The sequence below is a fragment of the Dendrobates tinctorius genome, unplaced genomic scaffold, assembly GCF_039654945.1.
Source record: "Dendrobates tinctorius isolate UK_male_01 unplaced genomic scaffold, ASM3965494v1 ptg000102l, whole genome shotgun sequence".
NCBI classification, from domain to species: domain Eukaryota; kingdom Metazoa; phylum Chordata; class Amphibia; order Anura; family Dendrobatidae; genus Dendrobates; species Dendrobates tinctorius.
In genome coordinates this window covers 5,841,913-5,865,567 of record NW_027361770.1, presented here as the reverse complement: position 1 = coordinate 5,865,567, position 23,655 = coordinate 5,841,913, and the positions used below count along the sequence as shown (strand labels likewise).

The 23,655-nt window shown below is 48.0% G+C and overlaps 1 protein-coding gene across 6 annotated transcripts in view; it reads left to right on the top strand.

Moving 5' to 3' along the window:
• The window catches only part of TRIP13 (thyroid hormone receptor interactor 13), a 256,246-nt gene that overhangs the window by 186,619 nt on the left and 45,972 nt on the right, over window positions 1-23,655 (top strand). For 5 of the 6 annotated variants that reach the window (XM_073587704.1, XM_073587706.1, XM_073587701.1 and 2 more), the window contains exon 9: window positions 15,442-15,528. The exons of the other annotated variant lie outside the window; for it this stretch is intronic. In XM_073587704.1, coding sequence (XP_073443805.1) covers window positions 15,442-15,528 — 87 coding nt within the window. The remainder of the gene's footprint in view (window positions 1-15,441; window positions 15,529-23,655) is intronic. 6 annotated transcript variants of the gene reach the window in all.

The window sequence follows — 23,655 nt, the reverse complement described above, 5'->3', positions numbered from 1 at the left end:
CCTGCTCTCTCGCTCTCTCCGTCCACAGCCCCATTCTCTTCCTTCACAGCCCTGCTCTCCCGCTCTCTCCCTCTACAGCAGGGGTCTCAAACTCGGCAGAGTAAATGGGCCACACATAAAAAAAAATTTGAGCTTGGGGGCCGCATTCTTTTCAAACACCCCTGTATACGCGCAGCTCCGCACACCTCATACAACTCGTTCACACAGGGCTCCGCTCCGTACACCTCGTTCACACAGGGCTCCGCTCCGTATACCTCGTTCAGACAGGGCTCCGCTCCGTACACCTCGTTCACACAGGGCTCCGCTCCGTACACCTCGTTCACACAGGGCTCCGCTCCGTACACCTCGTTCACACAGGGCTCCGCTCCGTACACCTCGTTCACACAGGGCTCCGCTCCGTACACCTCGTTCACACAGGGCTCCGCTCCGTACACCACGTTCACACAGGGCTCCGCTCCGTACACCTCGTTCACACAGGGCTCCGCTCCGTACACCTCGTTCACACAGGGCTCCGCTCCGTACACCTCGTTCACACAGGGCTCCGCTCCGTACACCTCGTTCACACAGGGCTCCGCTCCGTACACCTCGTTCACACAGGGCTCCGCTCCGTACACCTCGTTCACACAGGGCTCCGCTCCGTACACCTCGAACACACAGGGCTCCGCTCCGTACACCTCGGACACACAGGGCTCCGCTCCGTACACCTCGGACACACAGGGCTCCGCTCCGTACACCTCGGACACACAGGGCTCCGTACACCTCGGACACACAGGGCTCCGTAAACCTCGGACACACAGGGCTCCGTACACCTCGGACACACAGGGCTCCGTACACCTCGGACACACAGGGCTCCGTACACCTCGGACACACAGGGCTCCGTACACCTCGGACACACAGGGCTCCGTACACCTCGGACACACAGGGCTCCGTACACCTCGGACACACAGGGCTCCGTACACCTCGGACACACAGGGCTCCGTACACCTCGGACACACAGGGCTCCGTACACCTCGGACACACAGGGCTCCGTACACCTCGGACACACAGGGCTCCGTACACCTCGGACACACAGGGCTCCGTACACCTCGGACACACAGGGCTCCGTACACCTCGGACACACAGGGCTCCGTACACCTCGTGCACGGCTCCGTACACCTCGTGCACGGCTCCGTACACCTCGTGCACGGCTCCGTACACCTCGTGCACGGCTCCGTACACCTCGTGCACGGCTCCGTACACCTCGTGCACGGCTCCGTACACCTCGTGCACGGCTCCGTACACCTCGTGCACGGCTCCGTACACCTCGGGCTCGGCTCCGTACACCTCGGGCTCGGCTCCGTACACCTCGGGCTCGGCTCCGTACACCTCGGGCTCGGCTCCGTACACCTCGGACACACAGGGCTCCGTACACCTCGGACACACAGGGCTCCGTACACCTCGGGCTCGGCTCCGTACACCTCGGGCTCGGCTCCGTACACCTCGGGCTCGGCTCCGTACACCTCGGACACACAGGGCTCCGTACACCTCGGACACACAGGGCTCCGTACACCTCGGACACACAGGGCTCCGTACACCTCGGACACACAGGGCTCCGTACACCTCGGACACACAGGGCTCCGTACAGCTCGGACACACAGGGCTCCGTACACCTCGGACACACAGGGCTCCGTACACCTCGGACACACAGGGCTCCGTACACCTCGGACACACAGGGCTCCGTACACCTCGGACACACAGGGCTCCGTACACCTCGGACACACAGGGCTCCGTACACCTCGTGCACGGCTCCGTACACCTCGTGCACGGCTCCGTACACCTCGTGCACGGCTCCGTACACCTCGGGCTCGGCTCCGTACACCTCGGGCTCGGCTCCGTACACCTCGGACACACAGGGCTCCGTACACCTCGGACACACAGGGCTCCGTACACCTCGGACACACAGGGCTCCGTACACCTCGGACACACAGGGCTCCGTACACCTCGGACACACAGGGCTCCGTACACCTCGTGCACGGCTCCGTACACCTCGTGCACGGCTCCGTACACCTCGTGCACGGCTCCGTACACCTCGTGCACGGCTCCGTACACCTCGGGCTCGGCTCCGTACACCTCGGGCTCGGCTCCGTACACCTCGGGCTCGGCTCCGTACACCTCGGGCTCGGCTCCGTACACCTCGGGCTCGGCTCCGTACACCTCGGGCTCGGCTCCGTACACCTCGGGCTCGGCTCCGTACACCTCGGGCTCGGCTCCGTACACCTCGGGCTCGGCTCCGTACACCTCGGGCTCGGCTCCGTACACCTCGGGCTCGGCTCCGTACACCTCGGGCTCGGCTCCGTACACCTCGGGCTCCATGCCGTACACCTCGGGCTCGGCTCCGTACACCTCGGGCTCGGCTCCGTACACCTCGGGCTCGGCTCCGTACACCTCGGGCTCCATGCCGTACACCTCGGGCTCCATGCCGTACACCTCGGGCTCCATGCCGTACACCTCGTGCACACAGGGCTCCATGCCGTACACCTCGTGCACACAGGGCTCCATGCCGTACACCTCGTGCACACAGGGCTCCATGCCGTACACCTCGTGCACACAGGGCTCCATGCCGTACACCTCGTGCACACAGGGCTCCATGCCGTACACCTCGTGCACACAGGGCTCCATGCCGTACACCTCGTGCACACAGGGCTCCATGCCGTACACCTCGTGCACACAGGGCTCCATGCCGTACACCTCGTGCACACAGGGCTCCATGCCGTACACCTCGTACACACAGGGCTCCACTCCTTACACCTCGTACACACAGGGCTCAGATGCGTACACCTCGTGCACACAGGGCTCCACGCCGTACACACAGGGCTCCTTACACCTCGTACACACAGGGCTCCTTACACCTCGTACACACAGGGCTCCACTCCTTACACCTCGTACACACAGGGCTCCGCTCCTTACACCTCGTACACACATTGCTCCTTACACGTCGTACACACAGGGCTCTGCTCCATCCACCCTGTAAACCCCTCCTGACCCCATGCATAAACTTACCTTCATCCAGTACCATGACAACCAGCACATAGACAGCAGCTCTGTCCTGCACACACTGAGGCCCCTGATCATGTGACCCCTGACTCCTCCCCCTCCTGTGACCTCATCACAGGTCCTGTGCCGTGTATGCACACAGAGCAGCCAATGCAATCGCCGCTCATGAATGCGTGCCTTCCCCCTGCCTCAGGGAGTGAGACATGTGGTGCACCGCGGACCGCAGATGCCTGTCTCAGGGGCCACATGCGGGCCGCGTGTTTGAGACCCCTGCTCTACAGCCCCGTTGTCTTCCTTCCTCCACAGCCCCGCTCTCCATGCACAAAACGCAGTGATGCCGGGACCAGGAGAGAGAGATGCGCAGATTGTTCATTTGGGCGGAGCTAGAGCGGAGCTGCAGCGCATGTGATTGGGCAGCCTGCGTGTGGCGTGGCCTAGCACCGGCGGCCAGAGTGGGCGGAGCTAGAGCGGAGCTGCAGCGTGTGATTGGGTGGCATGTGGGGCGTGGCCTAGCACTGTAGTAGGCCGCAGTAGAAGCCGGGGACTAAATTTAGGCCGGGAAGCTGCAGGGGAGAGGGGGTATAGCGCAGTTGGCGACGGGGAGCGCCGACTGAGCTGGGACAGGGCTGGGAGGGTTCTGGCACTATTTGGCCCCTGTCCTGAAGACTGTCTTCCTCACAGCCCCACTCTGCATGCACTGTCCTGCTGTATCCATCCTCAGCCCTGCTCTCCAACCGCGTCCCACTCTGCTGCTTCGTGATTGGTTGGTGTCCCACTCTGCTGCTTTGTGATTGGTTGGTGATACACACACACTTATATATAGAGATTGCCTTGATACACAATGTTGCTGACAGTTTTTTGCACGGTGCACTTTGATTGCTATTAATTTCATGACATCACACTCAGGGCAGTCATTATTACCTTTTTGTAAGCAGTCTCTCCTTGATGTTTTTGAGCTATATAGCTAATACTTGGTATAGGTGGAATTTACTTGATAGCACATTTGCACTGTGCACTTAAATTTTTTGCTGCTATATATCATATTTTGTACCTTTTACAATCCAAGTTTGTGGTATATTACATCTAATTGCATATTAATTTTTCTGGCTTTTCAATACCCTGGCCTTCATACCTAGGAGGATTCCTTGTTTGATGGTCAATTATTTTATTATGTTGAAATAAAATTTATTTTATTTAGGCTGTGTTCCCACGATGCGATTTTTAAGCGTTTTTGCAGCGATTTTCGGCGAGAAAACGCTGCGAAAACATTTAAAAATCTTGTACATGACGCCACCCCATGCATTCCTATGGCATTCCGCACATGCTGTGCTAATGCTGCGCTTTTTCCGTGGCGGAATTGCATCGCGGAAAAAATCATAGCATGATCATTCTTTTGTGCGGAATCGCAAAGAATTGCCGCGATTCCGCACCCATAGGAATGCATGAGAATCGCTTACTTCCCGCATGTGGCTATGCCCACCATGCGGGAAGTTAAGCGTCTCATGTGCAGTTGGTACCCACGGTGTGGAGGAGAGGAGACTGTCCTCCAGGCCCTGGGTACCATACCCCTGTAAAAAAAAAAGAATAAAAAATCGGGGTATATTTGCCTTCCGACGTCCCGCGCTGCATTCCCGGCCTAAGCGTTCCCAGTAATGCCTTGCGGCAAGGTCCTGTGATGACGTAGTCTCGCCTGACTCTAGCGGTCTCGCGAGATCGCTATAGTAACAGAAGACCAACGTCATCACAGGTCTCGCAAGGCATATCGCTGGGAACGGGAGCGTCGCTGAGACAGCGCGGGACGTCGGAAGGTAAATATACCCCAATTTTTTATTTTTTTAACATTCTATCTTTTACTATTGAGGCCGCATAGGCACTATGCTTGACGAGTGTGACCAACCTGTCAATCACTTTCCAAGCGATGCTTCAAATCGCTTGGAAAGTGCTTGAGAAAATCGCGGCAAAATCGCGGTGAAAGGAGTCCGGTTTTCACTGTGCGTTTTAAAACTCTACGTGGGCACATAGCCTTAAACCTTGCTCATGCCTCTATATCCCTGTTCATGTGTGGGGGTGATGTTTAATTCTTGTGAAGTACCTAAAGGGTTAATAAACTTCTTAAATGTGGTTTTGAGCACCTTGAGGGGTGCAGTTTTTAGAATGGTGTCACTTTGGGGTATTTTCTGCCATATACTGTAGACCCGTCAAAGTGACTTCAAATATGATGTGGTCCCTAATAAAAAAAAATGGTTTTGTAAATTTTGTTGTAAAAATGAGAAATCGCTGGTCAACTTTTAACCCTTATAACTTCCTAACTAATAAAAATTGGTTCCAAAATTGTGCTGATGTAAAGTAGACATGTGGGAAATGTTATTTATTAACTATTTTTGTGGCTTATCTCTCTGAATTAAGGGCATAAAAATTAAAAGTTTGAAAATTGCAAAATTTTTAAAATTTTCACCATATTTCCATTTTTTTCATAAATAAACACAAGTCATATCGAAGAAATTTTACCACTAACATGAAGTAAAATATGTCATGAAAAAACAGTCACGGAATCAGCAGGATCCGTTGAAGCTTTCCAGAACTATAAGCACATAAATTGACAGTGGTCTGATTTCAAATTAAGGCCTGGTCTTTAACCTACAAAATGGCTTGGTCGTTAAGGGGTTAATCTGAATTTTAGCCCCTGTTAAAAATAAAAACACTTAACGATATACCCACCGCTCGTGCCAACGCTGTTCTAGTTGTGTCTACTCTCGCTTTCACAGGAATCACATCAGTGCTGGCCTCATTGTTATCTCCTTCAGACAAATCGAACATTAACCCCTTAACGACCGCCAATATGCCTTTTAACAGCGTTAGTTAAGGGTGCATAAGCCATAGCACCGCTTTTTAACGGCGCTGAGGTTTAAGTGTATAGCGCCCCCCAGAGTCAGATTTTCTCCAGAGTCTCGGCTGCCGGAGGTAGCCGAGGCCCCAGAGAACATGATTCGGGTCGGTTTTTACCGACCCCATTGTTGCGATCGCTGTTATTAACTGTATAGCGGCGACCGCAAAAGAATAAATTTAATTTATCTCTCCTCTGATCGCACATCAGAGGAGAGAGAAATAGGGTCCCCGATCCCCTTGGTACCGCCCGTTGTCCCTGGGTCTCCTGGCTTCCCCCTACGGCCACCTGCCTCTTCTGGTAAGAAAATGGCGGGCGCATGCGCAGTGTACCCACTGAGATCTGCCGGCAGGCACCCGGCTACAATAGGAAGATTTTTCCTATTGGTTCATTTTGGTCACTGTGATAGAGCCTATCACAGTGATCAAAATTAAAAAATAGTAAACAAACCTCCCCTTTAGGGTTAGGGATGGGATTAAGATTAGGGTTAGGATTAAGGCTAGGGTTGGGATTAGGTTAGGGGTGTGTTGGGGTTAGGTTTGTGGTTAGGGTTATGGTTGGGATTAGAGTTAAAGGTGTGTTGGGGTTTAGGGTTGTGGTTAGGGTTATGGTTAGAGTTGGGATTAGGTTTAGGGGTGTGTTGGGGTTAGGGTTGGTTAGAATTGGGGGGTTTCCACTCTTTAGGTGCATCAGGGGGTCTCCAAACACAACATAGCACCAGCATTGATTCCACCCAATTTTGCGTTCAAAAAGTCAAACGGTGCTCTCTCCCTTCTGTGATCTGCCATGCGCCCAAACAGTGGTTTACCCCCACATATGGGGAATTAGCGTACTCAGGACCAATTGCACAACTTTGGGGGTCTAATTTCTTTTGTTACCCTTGGGAAAATAAAAAATTGGGGGCTAAAAAATCATTTTTTGGAAAATGATTTTTTATTTTCACGGCTGTGCGTCATAAACTTCTGTGAAGCACTTTGGGGTTCAAAGTGCACACCACACATCTAGATAAGCTCATTGGAAGGTCTAGTTTCCAAAATGGGGTCATTTGTGGGTGGTTTCTACTGTTTAGGCACATTAAGGGCTCTGCAAACTCAACATGACATCCGCAGACCATTCCATGAAAGTCTGCATTGCAAAACGTCACTACTTCCCTTTCGAGCCCCGACGTATGCCCAAACAGTGGTTCCCTCCACATATGGGGTACCAGCATACTCGGGACAAATTGCACAGCAACTTTTGTTGTGCAATTCTCCTGTTACCCTTGTGAAAGTAAAAATTTGAGGGTGAAAAAAATCATTTTTGTGGAAAAAATTATTTTTTTTTCATTTTCACGGCTGTATGTTATTAACTTCTGTGAAGCACTCAAAGTGCTCACCACACATGTAGATAAGTTCCGTAAGGGGTCTAGTTTCCAAAATGATGTCACTTGTGGGGGGTTTCCATTGTTTAGGCACACCGGGGGCTCTCCAAACGCAACATCGCGTCCGATCTCAATTCCAGCCAATTCTGCATTGAAAAAGTCAAACGGCGCTCCTTCCCTTCCAAGCTCAAAACAGTAGTTTACCCCCACATATGGGGTATCGGCATACTCAGGACAAGTTGCACAACAAATTTTGTGGTTAATTTTCTCTTTTTACGCTTGTGAAAATAAAAAAGAATTGATTCTTAAGTAAAATGGTTATAAAAAAGTTAATTGTTAATATTTTCCTTCCACATTGCTTCAGTTCCTGTGAAGCACATAAAGGGTCAACTAACTTCTTGAATGTGGTTTTGAGCACTGTCAGGGGTGCAGTTTTTAGAATGGTGTCACTTTTGGGTATTTTCTATCATATACACTCCTCAAAGTGACTTTAAATGTGATGTGGTTCCTAAAAATAAAATGGTTTTGAAATTTTTGTTGTAAAAACGGAAATCACTGGTTAACTTTTAACCCTTATAAGCTCCTAACAAAAAAAAATGTTGTTTCCAAATTGTGTTGATGTAAAGTAGACATGTGGAAAATGTTATTTATTAAGTATTTTGTGTGATATATCTCTCTAATTTAAGGGCATAAATATCAAAATTTGAAAATTTCCAATTTTTTTCATAAATAAATGCAAGTCATATCGAAGAAATTTTACTACTAACATGAAGTATAAATTGTCACGAATAAGCATTATCAGAATCAGCGGGATCCGTTGAAGCATTCCAGAGTTATTACCTCGTAAAGGGGACAGTGGTCAGAATTGTAAAAATTGGCCTGGTCATTAGGCTGCAAATTGGCTCTGTCACTAAGGGGTTAAAAGGAGGTCAAAGAGCATCCGCAGCTTCCTGTTGATGTTGTATGTGTCCACATCCGTGTCAGTGAGGCCCTCATATGAGGCCAGCAGTGACACAATGTCATGTGATCCCTGGGAAAGTGAGTGTAGACTCCGCTGGAACGGCGCCAACATGGGAGGTGATTATAAGTTTTTATTTTAATAGGGGCAAACATTCAGATTGAGTAGGGGTTGTCCAAGTAGAGGGCAACCCCTTTTAAGGTCTTAAGAAGTCAGTTTAAAAATTGCAATCTTTTTTTGTAAACTATCAAATTTTATGTATTATAAATAAAGGCAAATCATATAAACCTAAATTTACCACTATCCTAAAGTAAAATGCATCACGAAAAAACTATTTCAGATAAACGGGTCTCTGGCCGGGAAGCAGTAACAGGTTTTAGCGGGTAGAGGTTAATGTTATGAGACTGCTCACCTTTTTTTTTTCCTCATTTGAAAACTGACATAAAGTTATCAGTGTTAAAATATTAATATAGGGGGAGTGGCCTGGATGCCTAGGATGCCAGTTGCATGAGCTGAATGCGTCTTCCCTCACACCCACACACCAACACCCACCTCACCTTTTCTCCGGGGTCCGGGTCCATCACCAGGATCTAGATTTTCCCCACTTGCAGTGGGACACGAGGGAAATGTAGTTCCAGCAGGCCGGCGGATGGATATGCAGCAATGCACACCTCCCCTGCACTCCCAGAATAACAAGAGAGATGTTGGAGAGAAAGGGGTTCTGGAGGGGACAATTGTAAATCTCTTGCAGTATTACAGCAACTTCCTAGAACAGATCTCCCTGCTTCAGGAACTTTAATTAAAGATATGCTGATGGCTTTTAGCACCGCAATGCTAAAGGACTTTTCTTTAATGTTAAAACCTGTTACATCTCACATTCAGGAGGTGGAGGAGAGAGTGTCCCATGTGTAGGACAAAATGGGAGAATTTGCATCTTCCCATAACTTTATTGACTCTCACAATGACATGGCAGAAGACATAGAAGCCATATATAATAAACTTGTGGACTTGGAGGATCGTAACCGCAGGAACAACCTGAAATTAAGGGGTGTACCAGAAACCACCACCCCCTCTGAGCTGAGGGGTTATGTGCAAGATTTAATCCAAGCGGTGGTCCCCTCCTGTTCACCATATGAACTAATCATTGATCGAGCGCACAGAGTATCTCGCCCAAGCCACTTGCCAGACACTGTTCCGAGGGATATTGTTGCACGCATTAATTGCTATCATGTTAAAGAGGAACTTCTGTCTTATTCCAGAAAGAAAGGATCTCTACCTTCACCTTTCCACCAAATCAAAATTTATGCTGATCTCTCGGCAGAGACACTGCGCTTCCGCAGACTAATGAATCCCATCACTGCAGCCCTCAGAGAATCTCAGGTGGCGTACAGGTAGGGGTACCCCAAGAAATTGCTCACTAACAACAAAGGATCGTGGCATACTGTCTCTTCATATGAAAGAGATTTGCTTCGTACCTGGGATATACAAGTGCAGGAGCAACCTCAGAAACAAAGAGAGCCGCCTGTAAGGGCAGAGGAGACATGGCAGAAAGTCCTCCCAAAAAGAAACAGGCGCTGAAGATATAATCATTATCTATATTTTACTATCTTTTAACAAGGGTGGCATCCTGACTGGTTGGTGCGGACAGTGATATACCCCCCCGTGGATTTCCTTCTCCCGCGTTTTGTGGACCGAAGTGCAGCCCTCGGTCTGTTTCATGACTTTACTTCTGATTTTATTAGTTTGCATTGTGTTTGGTTTTTGTTTTTTTCTATCCTTGTTCATACCTGTGGTTTATTCGGGTCCAGCATTTTCTCGCTTTGCAGGGAATTCTGACAGGTGTAATGGGCAACCCATTAGTCATACTAGCATCCGTAAGTTTACAATATGGTTATTACAATATGCTCACTTAATGTTAGAGGCCTAAACAGCCCTCATAAAAGATCTTATATGTGGAAAGAGGCGGTCGCAGCTAAATGTGAGGTGTTTTGTGCCCAGGAGACGCACTTATTGGAGAAAGACTCCCACAGACTGTATCATCGGCACTTTCCATATGTGGTCCAATCTAATTTCTCGGAAAAAAAAGAGAGGGGTGATGTTGGCTATCAAGGGGTCTGTTGCTTTCTCCTCGACTTATTTAGAACTTGACCCTGCAGGTCGATACCTCATACAAGTGGGCACCATAAATAATGTTTTATATACTATAGCCGTCATTTATGCTCCAAACCAAGCGCAGACTAGATTTATCAAAAATTTTTTAACTAGAATCAATAAGGTTAAACAGGGCCACGTAATCATATGTGGGGAATTTAATTGTGTTTTTGATAATTCTCTGGACTGTTCCACCCCAACCTCCAGGGGGCCGACTGTTCTCCCCCCCCCTTAGCCTTTCGGGAGGACCTATATGACATATGGAGGGTTCTTTTCATGGATGTGAGAAGGACTATACCTACTTTTCACAGGTACATCACTCCTACTCCCGGATAGACCTATTCTTGGTTAGCAGGTTTCTCCTTAATATTGTCAACTCATCAGAAATAGGTATAAAATTGGTCGGATCACGCCCCCATAAAGATGTCTATTGCCCCCTTTACTCCCCGTGGAAGATGAACCCCTTTATTCTAAAAACGCCCATTTGGTGGCACAAACAAAAGTAGCTCTTAAAGAATACTTTGAGCTCAATGCGGACTCGGTCACTAATTACTTCCATGTATGGAATGCCCATAAAGCGTTTATCAGGGGGCCACTTTATTAAAATAGGCCATATTCTTAAAAAGCAAAGAGAAAAACGCTTATCAGACCTTACAGCATCGATCAGTTCACTGGAATACATGAATAAAAGAGCCCCATCTTCTGTCCAAATGTGTAAACTACGTGATCTCCGACTGGAATTGCGGGAATTACTCTTATACAATTATGAAAAAAATCTTATCGCCAAAGCCCATTACTACTCCCAAAATAATAAAGCGGGTAAACTGCTAGCATCCAGAGTGAAAATTAATACTTCTAAAACTAAGATCCCCTTTTTGAGGAACTTATCTCCCGATTCCAAGATATACACTCCTCGGGAAATCGCCAATAAATTTAAGGATCACTATGCTTCTTTGTATAACTTAGATCCAAGAGCAGACCTCCATGGCCCAGCAGCCCCTGATACAAATCTGTTTTTGTCAAGCATTAATCTCCCAACTCTTGCACCAGAGCAGTTAGAAATCTTAAACGCACCTTTGACGGAGACTGAATTGACCAAAGTGATTAACTCTCTCCCAGAGGCGAAGGTCCCAGGCCCGGACGGTCTTACAAACTTGTACTATAAAGCTTGCCAGGAGACCTTAGTCCCACACTTATGCAAAACCCTACAATTAGCAACAAATGAAGGGAGCTTCCCAAAAGAAATGCTGACAGCTACTGTGATCACACTCCCAAAACAGGGAAAGCCACCGGAGGTGCCCCCAAACTTCCACCCGATTTCATTGTTAAACACTGATGTCAAAATTTATGCTAAGTGTATTGCTCTGAGATTGGCGCCTATCATTCCTTCCCTTATTAACCCAGACCAGGCTGTGCAAGGGCGGACTGCAGATGACAACACCAGGAAAGTAATTGATTTGATAGATGTAATAAATAGAAGGGGAACACCAGCGGTGGTAGTGGCCTTAGACGCCGAAAAGGCATTCGACCGAGTGAGATGGTCGTTTGTCTTCTCGGTTCTGGAGCGTATGGGGTTTGGGGGTCGGGTGCTGACTGCTATTAAAGCTCTGTATTCTGCTCCGTCGGCCAGGGTTTTTGTGAATGATACCATGTCAGAGACATTCCCCATTACAAATGGCACTAGGCAGGGGTGCCCTCTCTCCCCCCCTAGTGTTCATTTTAGCTTTAGAACCACTTGCCCAAGCAATCAGACAAAGTCCAGATATCTGGGGCATAGAGGTGGGGAAACAATCTCATTGCATGACGTCGAATGCTGATGATGTGATATTGACGTTAGTATGCCCCCTGGAGTCTTTGCCGGCAGCTCTAGAGATTTTTGAAAAATTTGCCTCCTTTCTTACTACAAAATTAATGAGAATAAATCTCAAATTCTACCCCTTAACATACCATTACCGCAGTTGAAACGCCTTAAGGCCGTTATGAGGATGGACTGGCAGATGGAGCAAATTTCATACCTGGGAACGTTGGTAACATCATCCTCCACTAATTTGTACAACGCCAATTACCTCCCCCTACTAGCAGATTTTGAAAATGAGATGAGCAGACTCCAGAAATTTGAAGTCTTCTGGGTGGGTCGTATTGCACTGTTTAAGATGTTATTACTGCCCAAAATGTTATATTTATTTCGCACGGTGCCGCTATTACCTCCGAAGGTGATTTTTCAACGTTCTCATAAGCTTCTGAACGCCTTCATATGGGGAGGAAAGCAGCCTCGGTTGTCGAGATATTTGTTGCAACGTGCAAAGCCAGTGGGGGGGGTGGGACTCCCTAATGAGAACGATTACTATATAGCAACTCAACTTAGCCGGTTAAAGAACTGGTGGAATCGCGACCCCCCAAGTAGATGGTCCCAAATAGAGGCACATTTTGCACCCTCACACAATCTCAGGGCGGTGCTATGGGCAGCTCTGGTTGACCCACGGAACCTGGGGGCCCTCCTTCCACTGGCTAAGCACTCCCTGTCTAATTGGCTTCAGGTTCACTCCTCCACTCAGACACACAACCCTGCATTGCCTCTTGTGGCACCTTTAGAACTTCTGGTGGTGTTATCAGAGGACCTTGACCTGTACCATTGGAAGATAGGCGGGATCACGGTATTAAACGATATAGTTCAAGATCGCACTCTTTTACCTTTTGCCCAGTTGAAAAACAGGTTTGGCTTGACCTTTAAAGACCATTTCTCATATCTCCGGGTACAATACATTTTAAAGAAATACAGTGCCTACAAGTAGTATTCAACCCCTTGCAGATTTAGCAAGTCAAGGCTAACCCAAGGACAACAAGGAAGGAGCTCCGGGAAGATCTCATGGCAGTGGGGACATTGGTTTCAGTCAATACCATAAGTAACGTACTCCACCGCAATGGTCTCCGTTCCAGACGAGCCCGTAAGGTACCTTTACTTTCAAAGCGTCATGTCAAGGCTCGTCTACAGTTTGCTCATGATCACTTGGAGGACTCTGAGACAGACTGGTTCAAGGTTCTCTGGTCTGATGAGACCAAGATCGAGATCTTTGGTGCCAACCACACACGTGACATTTGGAGACTGGATGACACTGCATACGACCCCAAGAATACCATCCCTACAGTCAAGCATGGTGGTGGCAGCATCATGCTGTGGGGCTGTTTCTCAGCCAAGGGGCCTGGCCATCTTGTCCGCATCCATGGGAAGATGGATAGCACGGCCTACCTGGAGATTTTGGCCAAGAACCTCCGCACCTCCATCATGGATCTTAAGATGGGTCGTCATTTCATCTTCCAACAAGACAACGACCCAAAGCACACAGCCAAGAAAACCAAGCCCTGGTTCCAGAGGGAAAAAATCAAGGTGTTGCAGTGGCCTAGTCAGTCTCCTGACCTTAACCCAATTGAAAACTTGTGGAAGGAGCTCAAGATTAAAGTCCACATGAGACACCCAAAGAACCTAGATAACTTGGAGAAGATCTGCATGGAGGAGTGGGCCAAGATAACTCCAGAGACCTGTGCCGGCCTGATCAGGTCTTATAAAAGACGATTATTAGCTGTAATTGCAAACAAGGGTTATTCCACAAAATATTAAACCTAGGGGTTGAATAATAATTGACCCACACTTTTATGTTGAAAATTTATTAAAATTTAACTGAGCAACATAACTTGTTGGTTTGTAAGATTTATGCATCTGTTAATAAATCCTGCTTTTGTTTGAAGTTTGCAGACTCTAACTTATTTGCATCTTATCAAACCTGCTAAATCTGCAGGGGGTTGAATACTACTTGTAGGCACTGTATCTAAACTTCCCATATAGGGTTAATAGTGATATTATTAGGACCCTCTCATCTTCCTCATCCCTAGATATGGGCTTGAGACCCCTTTATGACTCCTTGGGACATAAGAGCAGATTTGCAAAATCTATACCCTTCATATCTTGGGAAAGAGACCTCGGTAAAGCCATACCTGACAAGGACTGGTTAAGAGCAATTAAATTGGCAGGACGGACGTTTAGATGTGCGTCCCACTTTGAATCACACTTGAAGCTGATACTCCGCTGGTATTTTACTCCCGTGAAGCTCCATTCCATGTCTCCCAACAGCTCACACCTATGTTGGCGAAACTGTAATCAGGTGGGGTCCTTATATCATATATTTTGGGATTGTCCACTTATAACTTCTTTGTGGGATCACGCCTTTAGACTTATTTCACTTGTAGTGGGACAGATCGTCCAGCCGTCTCCCGAGGTGGCGCTCCTCCTCTTAAACATACATGCATTCCCCCCGTGCTCTAGAGTGGTAACGGCTCATATTGTGTTGACAAGACTCCTATTAGCTAAACGGTGGAAAAAAGATGTTATTCCTAAGAAAGAGGCCATAGCTCAAGCAGTTAATACTACGTTTATTTTTGAAAAAATGCTAGCCCACAAAAATAACGCCTTACAGAAGTTCACCAGGGATTGGCAGGCTTGGGAAGCCACACAGTTAGCGAGTCACAGTTGAACCAGTCAAATAAAGGTTGGGGAGGGCCCTGGGTGGGAGAGGGTTAAAGGGGTTTTTTACACATAGCGATATTGCTAGCGATATCACTATAACGTCATCGATTTTGTCCATCGCTGATCGCGCCAGAATGTCCGGCTCCATTTCTCGTCGTCAGCTTCCTGCTGTGATGATGAGCGACGTGTGGAGACGGGCAGGAGGACGTCAGGATCGCTGTGTGTGAAAGGTGAGTATCGTGCGCTGTATCGCTGCTGCATCGCTGTGAGATCTGCCTGTGTGACAGCTCACTAGCGATCATTTAGCGATGCACCAGCGATCCTGATCAGGTCGGATCGCTGGTCGGATCGCTGGTGCATCGCTAAATGTAAAGGGGCCTTAAGACCGGAGCTCTTTGTTTATACTGCAATGGTTGCATAATTACACATTTGTTACTTTGACCTCTGTTGTACATTTGTGATAATGTTGTATTATAGTATTTGAAATAAAAACGAATTTGAAAAAAAAAAAATATTAATATCATTTGTGTTTCCAGAGCGGCAAGTTAGTAACAAAAATGTTTCAGAAGATTCACGAACTCATAGATGACAAAGATGCTCTAGTATTTGTGTTAATAGATGAGGTAAGTCCCCTTCTAATTGTGCATTTCCTTTAGAGAAAAAATAAATGCCAGCGAGATTTAGCAATACCTTTTCATACAGCTATGCAAAGGATTAAAAACATGCACAGGTGCTTCTCACAAAATTAGAATATCATCAAAAAGTTAATTTATTTCAGTTCTTCAATACAAAAAGTGAAACTCGTATGTTATATAGATTACAAACCGAGTCATCTATTTCAAGTGTTTATTACTTTTAATGTTGATGATTATGGCTTACAGCCAATGAATTCACTATTTTCATTGAAGACCTGAAATAAATTAACTTTTTGATGGTATTCTACTTTTATGAGAATAACCTGTACATTCACAGCATATAATATAGCACATATTGTGGGCAGGATGGTTCTCACCAATACTTAGACATGTCTGTCTAAGTATAGTATAGAAAGCCACACAGCAAACTCATAGATTAGTCTGATTCTATAGTTTCTACAGTTTGCATCTCCCCCTCCTGAATGTGCCAAAAGGTTCCTGCAGGATTCTTTACTAGCAGATCTCTGGGGGCTTGGACGTCTGTCACTCATCATCTTCCACTACTCCTGTCTTTTGAATGTGTCTGACAGTAATAGAAGATATACAAAAAGTGGGAAACTGTTCTACCCACAATAAATGGCACTTAAATATAGTGACCTAAATATAAATTTAGTTTTACAATGTTTCTCTTCTTTGTACTTGCGACTATTTATTCCCAATGTGTAATTATTTGATGGACAAATAGAAGCTATAAAAACACAATGAAGTAAGCAATTGGCCGTTCTGTCCATCTTCGTTCAAGATATTTATATTGAACCTCTGTAGCTTCTCTACAGTGTGATTAGTCCATCTCGTCAACCTATAGTGTTGGTAATTGGTAGCCAGGCTTTGGCCTGATGTAAACTCCTACTAAGTAACACCTTCTAACCATATTCATGTGCGCGGTTCTGATATGGTACTTCTTTACTGTACATATTAACATCATTTGTAAATTCAGGTTCAATTTTACTTAAAAATGTCACTATAGAAGAGACGTAGACTTTCTCACCATGTATATTACATTATCTTGTCTACAACTATGTAAAGAATCATGTTATTTAGGTTGTGACTCTTATTTCTAAGGAGTAGTAAATTAAATCCTAAAAACTACATCTAAAGAGGTTTTATCCACAGTTATAGGAAGTTTCGCCCCCAACAGTTAGCCCCCTATCATTTCGCCCCCGGATGGTTAACCTACAGCATTTTGTCCCTGGATGTGTCGCCATCTGATGTTTCGCCCCTAGCATTTTGACCCCAGTTGTTTCACCCTCAGCTTTTGGGGTCAACATGCAGGGAACAAAACATCTAGGGCTGAACATACCTGGGCTTAAAATATACAGGACCCAAATTGCTGGGGATACCTGTGGCTGCCTTTTCAGCAGCTCACCCAGTGTCTCTTCTGTCTGGTGTTAAAGGAGTATTATCACCCTAGAACACAAAAAAACTTATATACTTACCTGTCTCAGCTGCAGCTCCTTGGGTCCCAGAGTACAGTCAAGCGGTTCCCCGTGACGTCTTCTCCTGCTTCCGGCTATTTTTTCATCTTGCCTGGATCACTGATCCATGAAGCATTATGAATGCCGCGGCAGTGAGGCCGGTTGTCTCCTGGCCGCTCACTGACATGATGTCACTCCTGCCCCATTCATCAGTCAATCCAGGGGGCAGCATTCCTCTCCTGTCACGAAGACACTGCTGCACATGTGCAGTGCCGCCATGATATCAGGCAGAAGAAGAGGACGCTGAGGAGAGGACTAGTAGTGGCCTACGGATCCAGCGTGGCGATCGCCAGCCCACATAGCCAGCAGAAAATCAGGCAAAGATGAGCAGAAGACCTCTAGGTAAGTACCAGGAGGGGAAGGTCTGTAGCATGCTTACCCGTAACATGAATGCTGAAAGCATGCTGCCTTATTTTGCAGTTCGGCATGAGAATACCCCTTTAATGCAGGCTATGTGTGCAAGCAGGGGGACTGTTGACTGACTACAAGGTTAATCCCACCAACCATCTCTGCAGAACTGAGATATTGGCTTTGCTGAACTAAAGTGTTGGTTAACCAGCTTCTACAGAACCTCTTTATCAGGTCTTCAGAAGGGGGGCTTTGGGATTATCCCTCACAGAACACTCTGCCAGTATACCAAAGAATGAAGCAGCAGATAAAAGTGGTATTCTCACTTCAGGATCCCTTTTTCTATTGATGCCGATTCCTCAGATTAGGCCAAGAATAGGGTCTAGTTGTATTCTGCATTGAACCAGCTGTTAATCAGCAGCTTTCAGCACCAACGACAAGGACAAATGACTGGAAGCTGCAGTCATAGCTCTCTATGATTTCAGTGAGATCCAGGGAAGATGTGACAGTGCCTGGTAAAGAGCTGATCCACCGTGACATGCCTTATACAGAGGCATGCACTGCTCTGTGCAGGGAAATGCATGTTCTGGACACGACTCGGTTGTGTGCATCTGGTCTTTCAGTAACAAACGGCCCTTTGGGGACAACCATTAAATTGGTGTGGCCCTTGGTGAATGAGTTTTACACCCCTGATCTAAGACAAGTGACCATCATTTTACTGTCATGTACTAGTGGTGTTACACTTAATGGCTTCTTTTTGTCATCCATTATATATTATACTGTATCTAGTGATGAGCAAACCCGATCTGGAAAGTTTGGGGTTCGTATCGAACATTGCCTGCTTTGGTTCAACCACAGCGAACCCAAACAGGCAATGTTTGAAGTTTGCTCATCAGAAAATAAACGCTTCTCTCCCCATTGCTGAGGTCCCTACCTGTGTGGAGAGTCTTCTTGACCAAGGGAATCCCTAGGTAGGAATCCTGAAAGGGATTCCCTCGGGTACGATGACATATTCACACAATGTGTAAGTGCATGGAAGAGAACTGAAGACCCTCCGCGTCTACCGGTACCTCAGCAAAGGGGTAAGTAGCAATATAAACAGTATTTTCTTTTTACTATCTGGTCAGTGATGAGGATGTGGTGGACCGATCCTTCACTCCTCTGAGTCTCCATACCCATTGAGTTCAATGGAGATGATAGTTTGGGGGGTGCTGAACCCGAACCCGGATTTTCTTGTGTGTTTGGGACGGAACTGCCCGAACTGAACTTTGGCATGTTCACTTTTCACTAATCATATTTTGGGTCTAAAATGTATAAATGTGATCAAGTTACAGGGTGTTTTTTAATTCCAAAACTTTGACTTTTCTAGATAAGTAACTTTACAAACAGAAAAATATTAACAATTGGTCAAACCAACCAACATTGCAGAACAATATATTTAAAGCGTAACTCAAAAAAAAAAAAAAAAAAATTTTGATGTTATAGTACCTGTAGCACAGATATTTTCCAATGGAAACCCCCTTCCAGCAGCTTTATTTTTTTTTTCTTAATTTTATTTAGTTTTGTGTGAAAAGTCCCATCCAAGTTACAGCAGCAGGCTCTATGTCCTGCAGGATTTCAGTGGTTACTAAGGAAATCGGGCCCCCTTGGTAGCAGAAATTGTGGACGTTTCAGGCTTCCTGTGATACATTCAGCGCTGTTCGTTCACTGCCCTCTAGAAAGTTCCCCTTCCCCCTCCCCTCATGTGCTTCATCCTGGACAAGAGGAGGGCTTCCACCCTTTGTAAAGCCAGTAAAGGTCTGAGCACATGGGGAGTTGGGGAGCTTTGCAGGGGGCTGTGAACCAGCAGCCCTGTATACACCATAGGGAATACGTTGATCTCTCTTTCAGACTTAATAATAATAATCTTTATATAGCGCCAACATATTCCACAGCGCTTTACAGTTTAACAGTTTCAAAACCCAATTCATAAGTAACAACGTTGGCAATACAGTAATTAAAGTAAAATAAGATGACCCTGCTCATGAGAGCTTACAATCTACAATGAGGTGGGGGAGATACAAAGTACAGGTGTGTATTTACAATGATGTATTTACAATGATGGTCCAGCCATCTTGAGAAGGTGGGGGACAGAGATAGTGAATGGACTACATACTCACACTTGCACATAAAATGACTGATTAGTGAACGTGACAGGCTGCTCTGAATAGATATGTTTTGAGAGAGCGCCTAAAACTGCAAAGTGTGGATAGTCCTAATTTCTTGTGGTAGACTTGCTGTTTTCTCCTTTGTCTCATTGGGGGACACAGAGACTGTGGGTGTGTGCTACTGTCGTCTGGAGGCCGACACTAAGTATACAAAAAAACAAGTTAGCTCCTCCGCCGCCGCATACACCCTCGCCCCGATAGCGAGCGGAAACCAGTTTTTGCTTAGTGTCTGATGGAGGCACACGCAGTCTGGGTCTCCCCAGACTATTTTTTTTTTTTTTTTTAAATATTTTCTTGCTATGAAGAGGAGACAGGGGCGACGGACCCTATTGAAAGGGTCCGATCTCCCCCAAACATCAACGGGCAAGCACGCGCGAGTATCGCCTCCGCGTATCCTTTCCCGCACCGAGGGACATCTCTGAGACTTTTCCCCAGACATCTATTTTTTTATTTTTGAGAAGATATGACAGGGGCAACGCATCCTATTGAAAGGATCCGATTTCCTCAAACCATCAACGGGCGACCACGTGCGAGTGTCCCTCCACGTTTCCTCTCCCGCGACGTGGGACAATATGCCAGACTTAGCCCTGTCCACCCCTAGGTAGCGAAACCATGGGCTTGCACAGAGGCACAAGACTAGTCTGTGCGGCCCCACTGCTACACCAACGCTAGACGGCGGTACTGCGTGGTGGCGGACGGTCCCTCTCCTCGCCCAGACGAGGCGAACGGAGCTAGGGTGCCTGCACCATCCGAAGACTGATTACCTCAGGGTAAGAAGGTATGGTTGGGCTGGCAGAGCTCCTGGGCAGCGTGAGGATCCAGGCCAGGGCTGCTTGACGAACGCTCCAGGTGCTGGAGCCGGCTCCCCTTTCCTGCCTGCGGTGTCAGCAGCAGCAGGAGGCTCCCGCAGTTTCTTCCCTCCCTCCTTCCATCCAGGTACCTGTCAGTGGCCAGGCTGGGGAAGGAGCGCGCGGGGTAGGGTGAAGCGCCAGGATAGAGCGCCCAGCTCCGGCTGGCGGTGCTCAAATTTAGCCCGCGTCTTCGGCCTAGTCCGCGGGGGGGAGGCCCGCCCCCCGGCTCCGGGCGACTCCTCTCTCCTTCAGGGGAAACCCTTTCCTCCAGATCAATGGATCACCAGGGAGGCACGCGCAGCAAGGCAGCCATGCGCGAGATAGAACATGTTCTCCGTTGGGCCGAGAAGCACCACTCAGTAATCTCAGCGGTTCATATACCAGGCGTGGAAAATTGGGCAGCAGATTTCCTGAGTCGGCAGGGGGTCGTGGCCGGAGAATGGTCCCTACACCCCGAGATTTTCAAGCAGATTTGCCAACGGTGGGGAACTCCGAACATGGATCTGATGGCCTCCAGGGAGAACGCCAAGGTGGGCAGGTTTGTTGCCCGGTCCCAGGACCCGCGAGCAATCGCAGCGGATGCTTTGGTTCTTCCATGGAGCCAGTTTCTGCTCCCATACCTGTTTCCCCCGCTGCCTCTTCTCCCGAGGGTAATTAGAAAGATCAAGATAGAGAGGGTTCCGGCAATTCTGCTGGCTCCAGACTGGCCCCGTCGAGCTTGGTACGCGGATCTAGTACAGCTCCTCGCAGACGTGCCATGGCGTCTACCGGAACGGCCAGACTTACTGTCCCAGGGGCCGATCTACCACCCGAACTTAGGGGCCCTGTGTTTGACGGCATGACCTTTGAATCCTGGGTTCTGACCCAGGCGGGGTTTGGGCGTGAAGTGGTGGCTACGATGGTTAGCGCCCGGAAGCTGGCCTCGGCAAGGATCTATCATAGTACTTGAAAGGTTTTCTTTCTCTGGTGTTGAGAGCACGGGGTTGCGCCTCTGTCCTTCTCGGTTCCCAACATCCTGGCTTTTCTGCAGTCAGGCCTAGACGCAGGTTTGGCCCCGAGTTCCCTGAGGACACAGATCTCGGCCTTGTCTGTCTTGTTCCAGCGAAAGATCGCTAGCAATATGCAGGTCAAGACATTCATTCAGGGGGTCTCGCATTTAGTGCCCCCCTTTAGAGCTCCCTTAGATGCCTGGAACCTTAATCTGGTTCTGGGTGTCCTGCAGGAAGCTCCTTTTGAGCCATTGCAGGAAGTCTGATTGCCATACCTTACCAGGAAGGTCGTGTTTTTGGTAGCTATAACCTCTATTAGGCGGGTCTCGGAATTGGCAGCCCTATCCTGTAGAGCGCCGTTTCTGACCTAAGGATAAGGTAGTCTTGAGACCACCTCCGCCGTTCCTGCCGAAGGTTGTGTCCTCGTTCCATATTAATGAGGACATCGTTTTGCCTTCGTTTTGTCCAGCCCCAGTACACAGAGTAGAGAAGGCACTCCACACGCTGGACCTAGTAAGGGCCCTCAGGAGGTATGTGTCGAGGACAGCACCTTTTCGCCAGACAGACTCGTTGTTTGTGATCCCTGAAGGGCGCAGGAAGGGGCTCGCAGCCTCACGGTCGACCATAGCCAGATGGACTCGCCTTACTATTCAAGAGGCTTACTGTATTAGAGGCGCGCCGGTTCCATCTGGAATAAGGGCGCACTCGACTCGGGCAGTGGGCGCCTCTTGGGCGCTTCGGCATCAGGCTTCGGCAGAGCAGGTATGCAAGACGGCAACGTGGTCACCCCTGCACACGTTCTCTAAGCATTACAATGTGCATACTCGGGCTTCGGCGGATGCGAGCCTGGGTAGGAAAATTCTCCAGGCAGCGGTGGCACACTTTTGAACAGGTAGGCATGCGGTGTGGATTGATGAGTTGCTCCCACCCAGGGACTGCTTTGGGACGTCCCACAGTCTGTGTCCCCCAATGAGACGAAGGAGAAACATGGATTTTTGTGAGTACTCACCGTAAAATCCTTTTCTCCGAGACGCTCATTGGGGGACCCACCCTAATAGCCAGTTGGCTTTTGTTTATTTTAATTGGTATAATTCTTTATCGTAGGGTGGTCCTTTTTTCAGACATATGATTTTCTGCGGTAAGGCTAATTCGCTTTCAGCTTCTCCTACTGCTTTTGCACTAAACTGGTTTCCGCCCGCTATCGGGGCGAGGGTGTATGCGGCGGAGGAGGAGCTAACTTGTTTTTTTTGTATACTTAGTTTCGGCCTCCAGACGGCAGTAGCACACACCCACAGTCTCTGTGTCCCCCAATGAGCGTCTCGGAGAAAAGGATTTTACGGTGAGTACTCACAAAAATCCATGTTTCCTGGCGATTACCACGGCAGTTTAAAACCGCTGCGGTAATCGCCAGGAAGATAGAACATGTTTTAAAATGGAAAACTGCACGGCTTTCTGCTGCACAGTTTTCCCGCGATTTAAGCCCATTGACTTGCATTGGGCAAATCGAGTGCTATCTAGTGGTTTTGCCAGCGATTACCACTGCGGTTTTAAACTGCTGCGATAATCGCCAGCAAAACCGCTAGTCTGAAAGAGGCTTTACAGTTGTAAGTCCCGTGTAGCCACGCCCCCTAGAGTCCGGCCACAAGTTCTGCTACTAAGGCGAAACGACCTCCTTAGGCCTTTTTCATATTTCCATTTTTTGACGTCAGCGTAAATCCGCCAGAATGTGAAAAAACGGATCTGTTTCCATTGTGGCACAAACGGAGGCCACCGGATCCGTTTTTTTGAGTTGTGGAGATTTAAAGGAACACGAGCCTGAAAAAAGGAGGGGGAGAGACAGAATTTGGGGTTAAATTTCTGGCAAGGAAATTCTTCCGGGCATGCTCAGTGTAAAAAAAGCGGATCCGTTGCCGGAATCCGTCAACGGTTGGCAACGGATCCGCCGCCCAGAGATGACCATTATAACGAATGGCGGATAGCGGCGGATCTGTTGCTATCCGCTGTTTTGACGCTGACCAAAAACGTTTCAGTGTCCATCCACTCAAGACAGCGGACGCCAGAATTATGGCGGATCCGTCAAAAACCGGATCCAACGGATGACCATCCGTCAAAATCCGCCGCTAATGCAAGTCAATGGGGAAAAAAACAGATCCGTCAAAAAAAAAATGGCGGCTCCGTTTTTTTT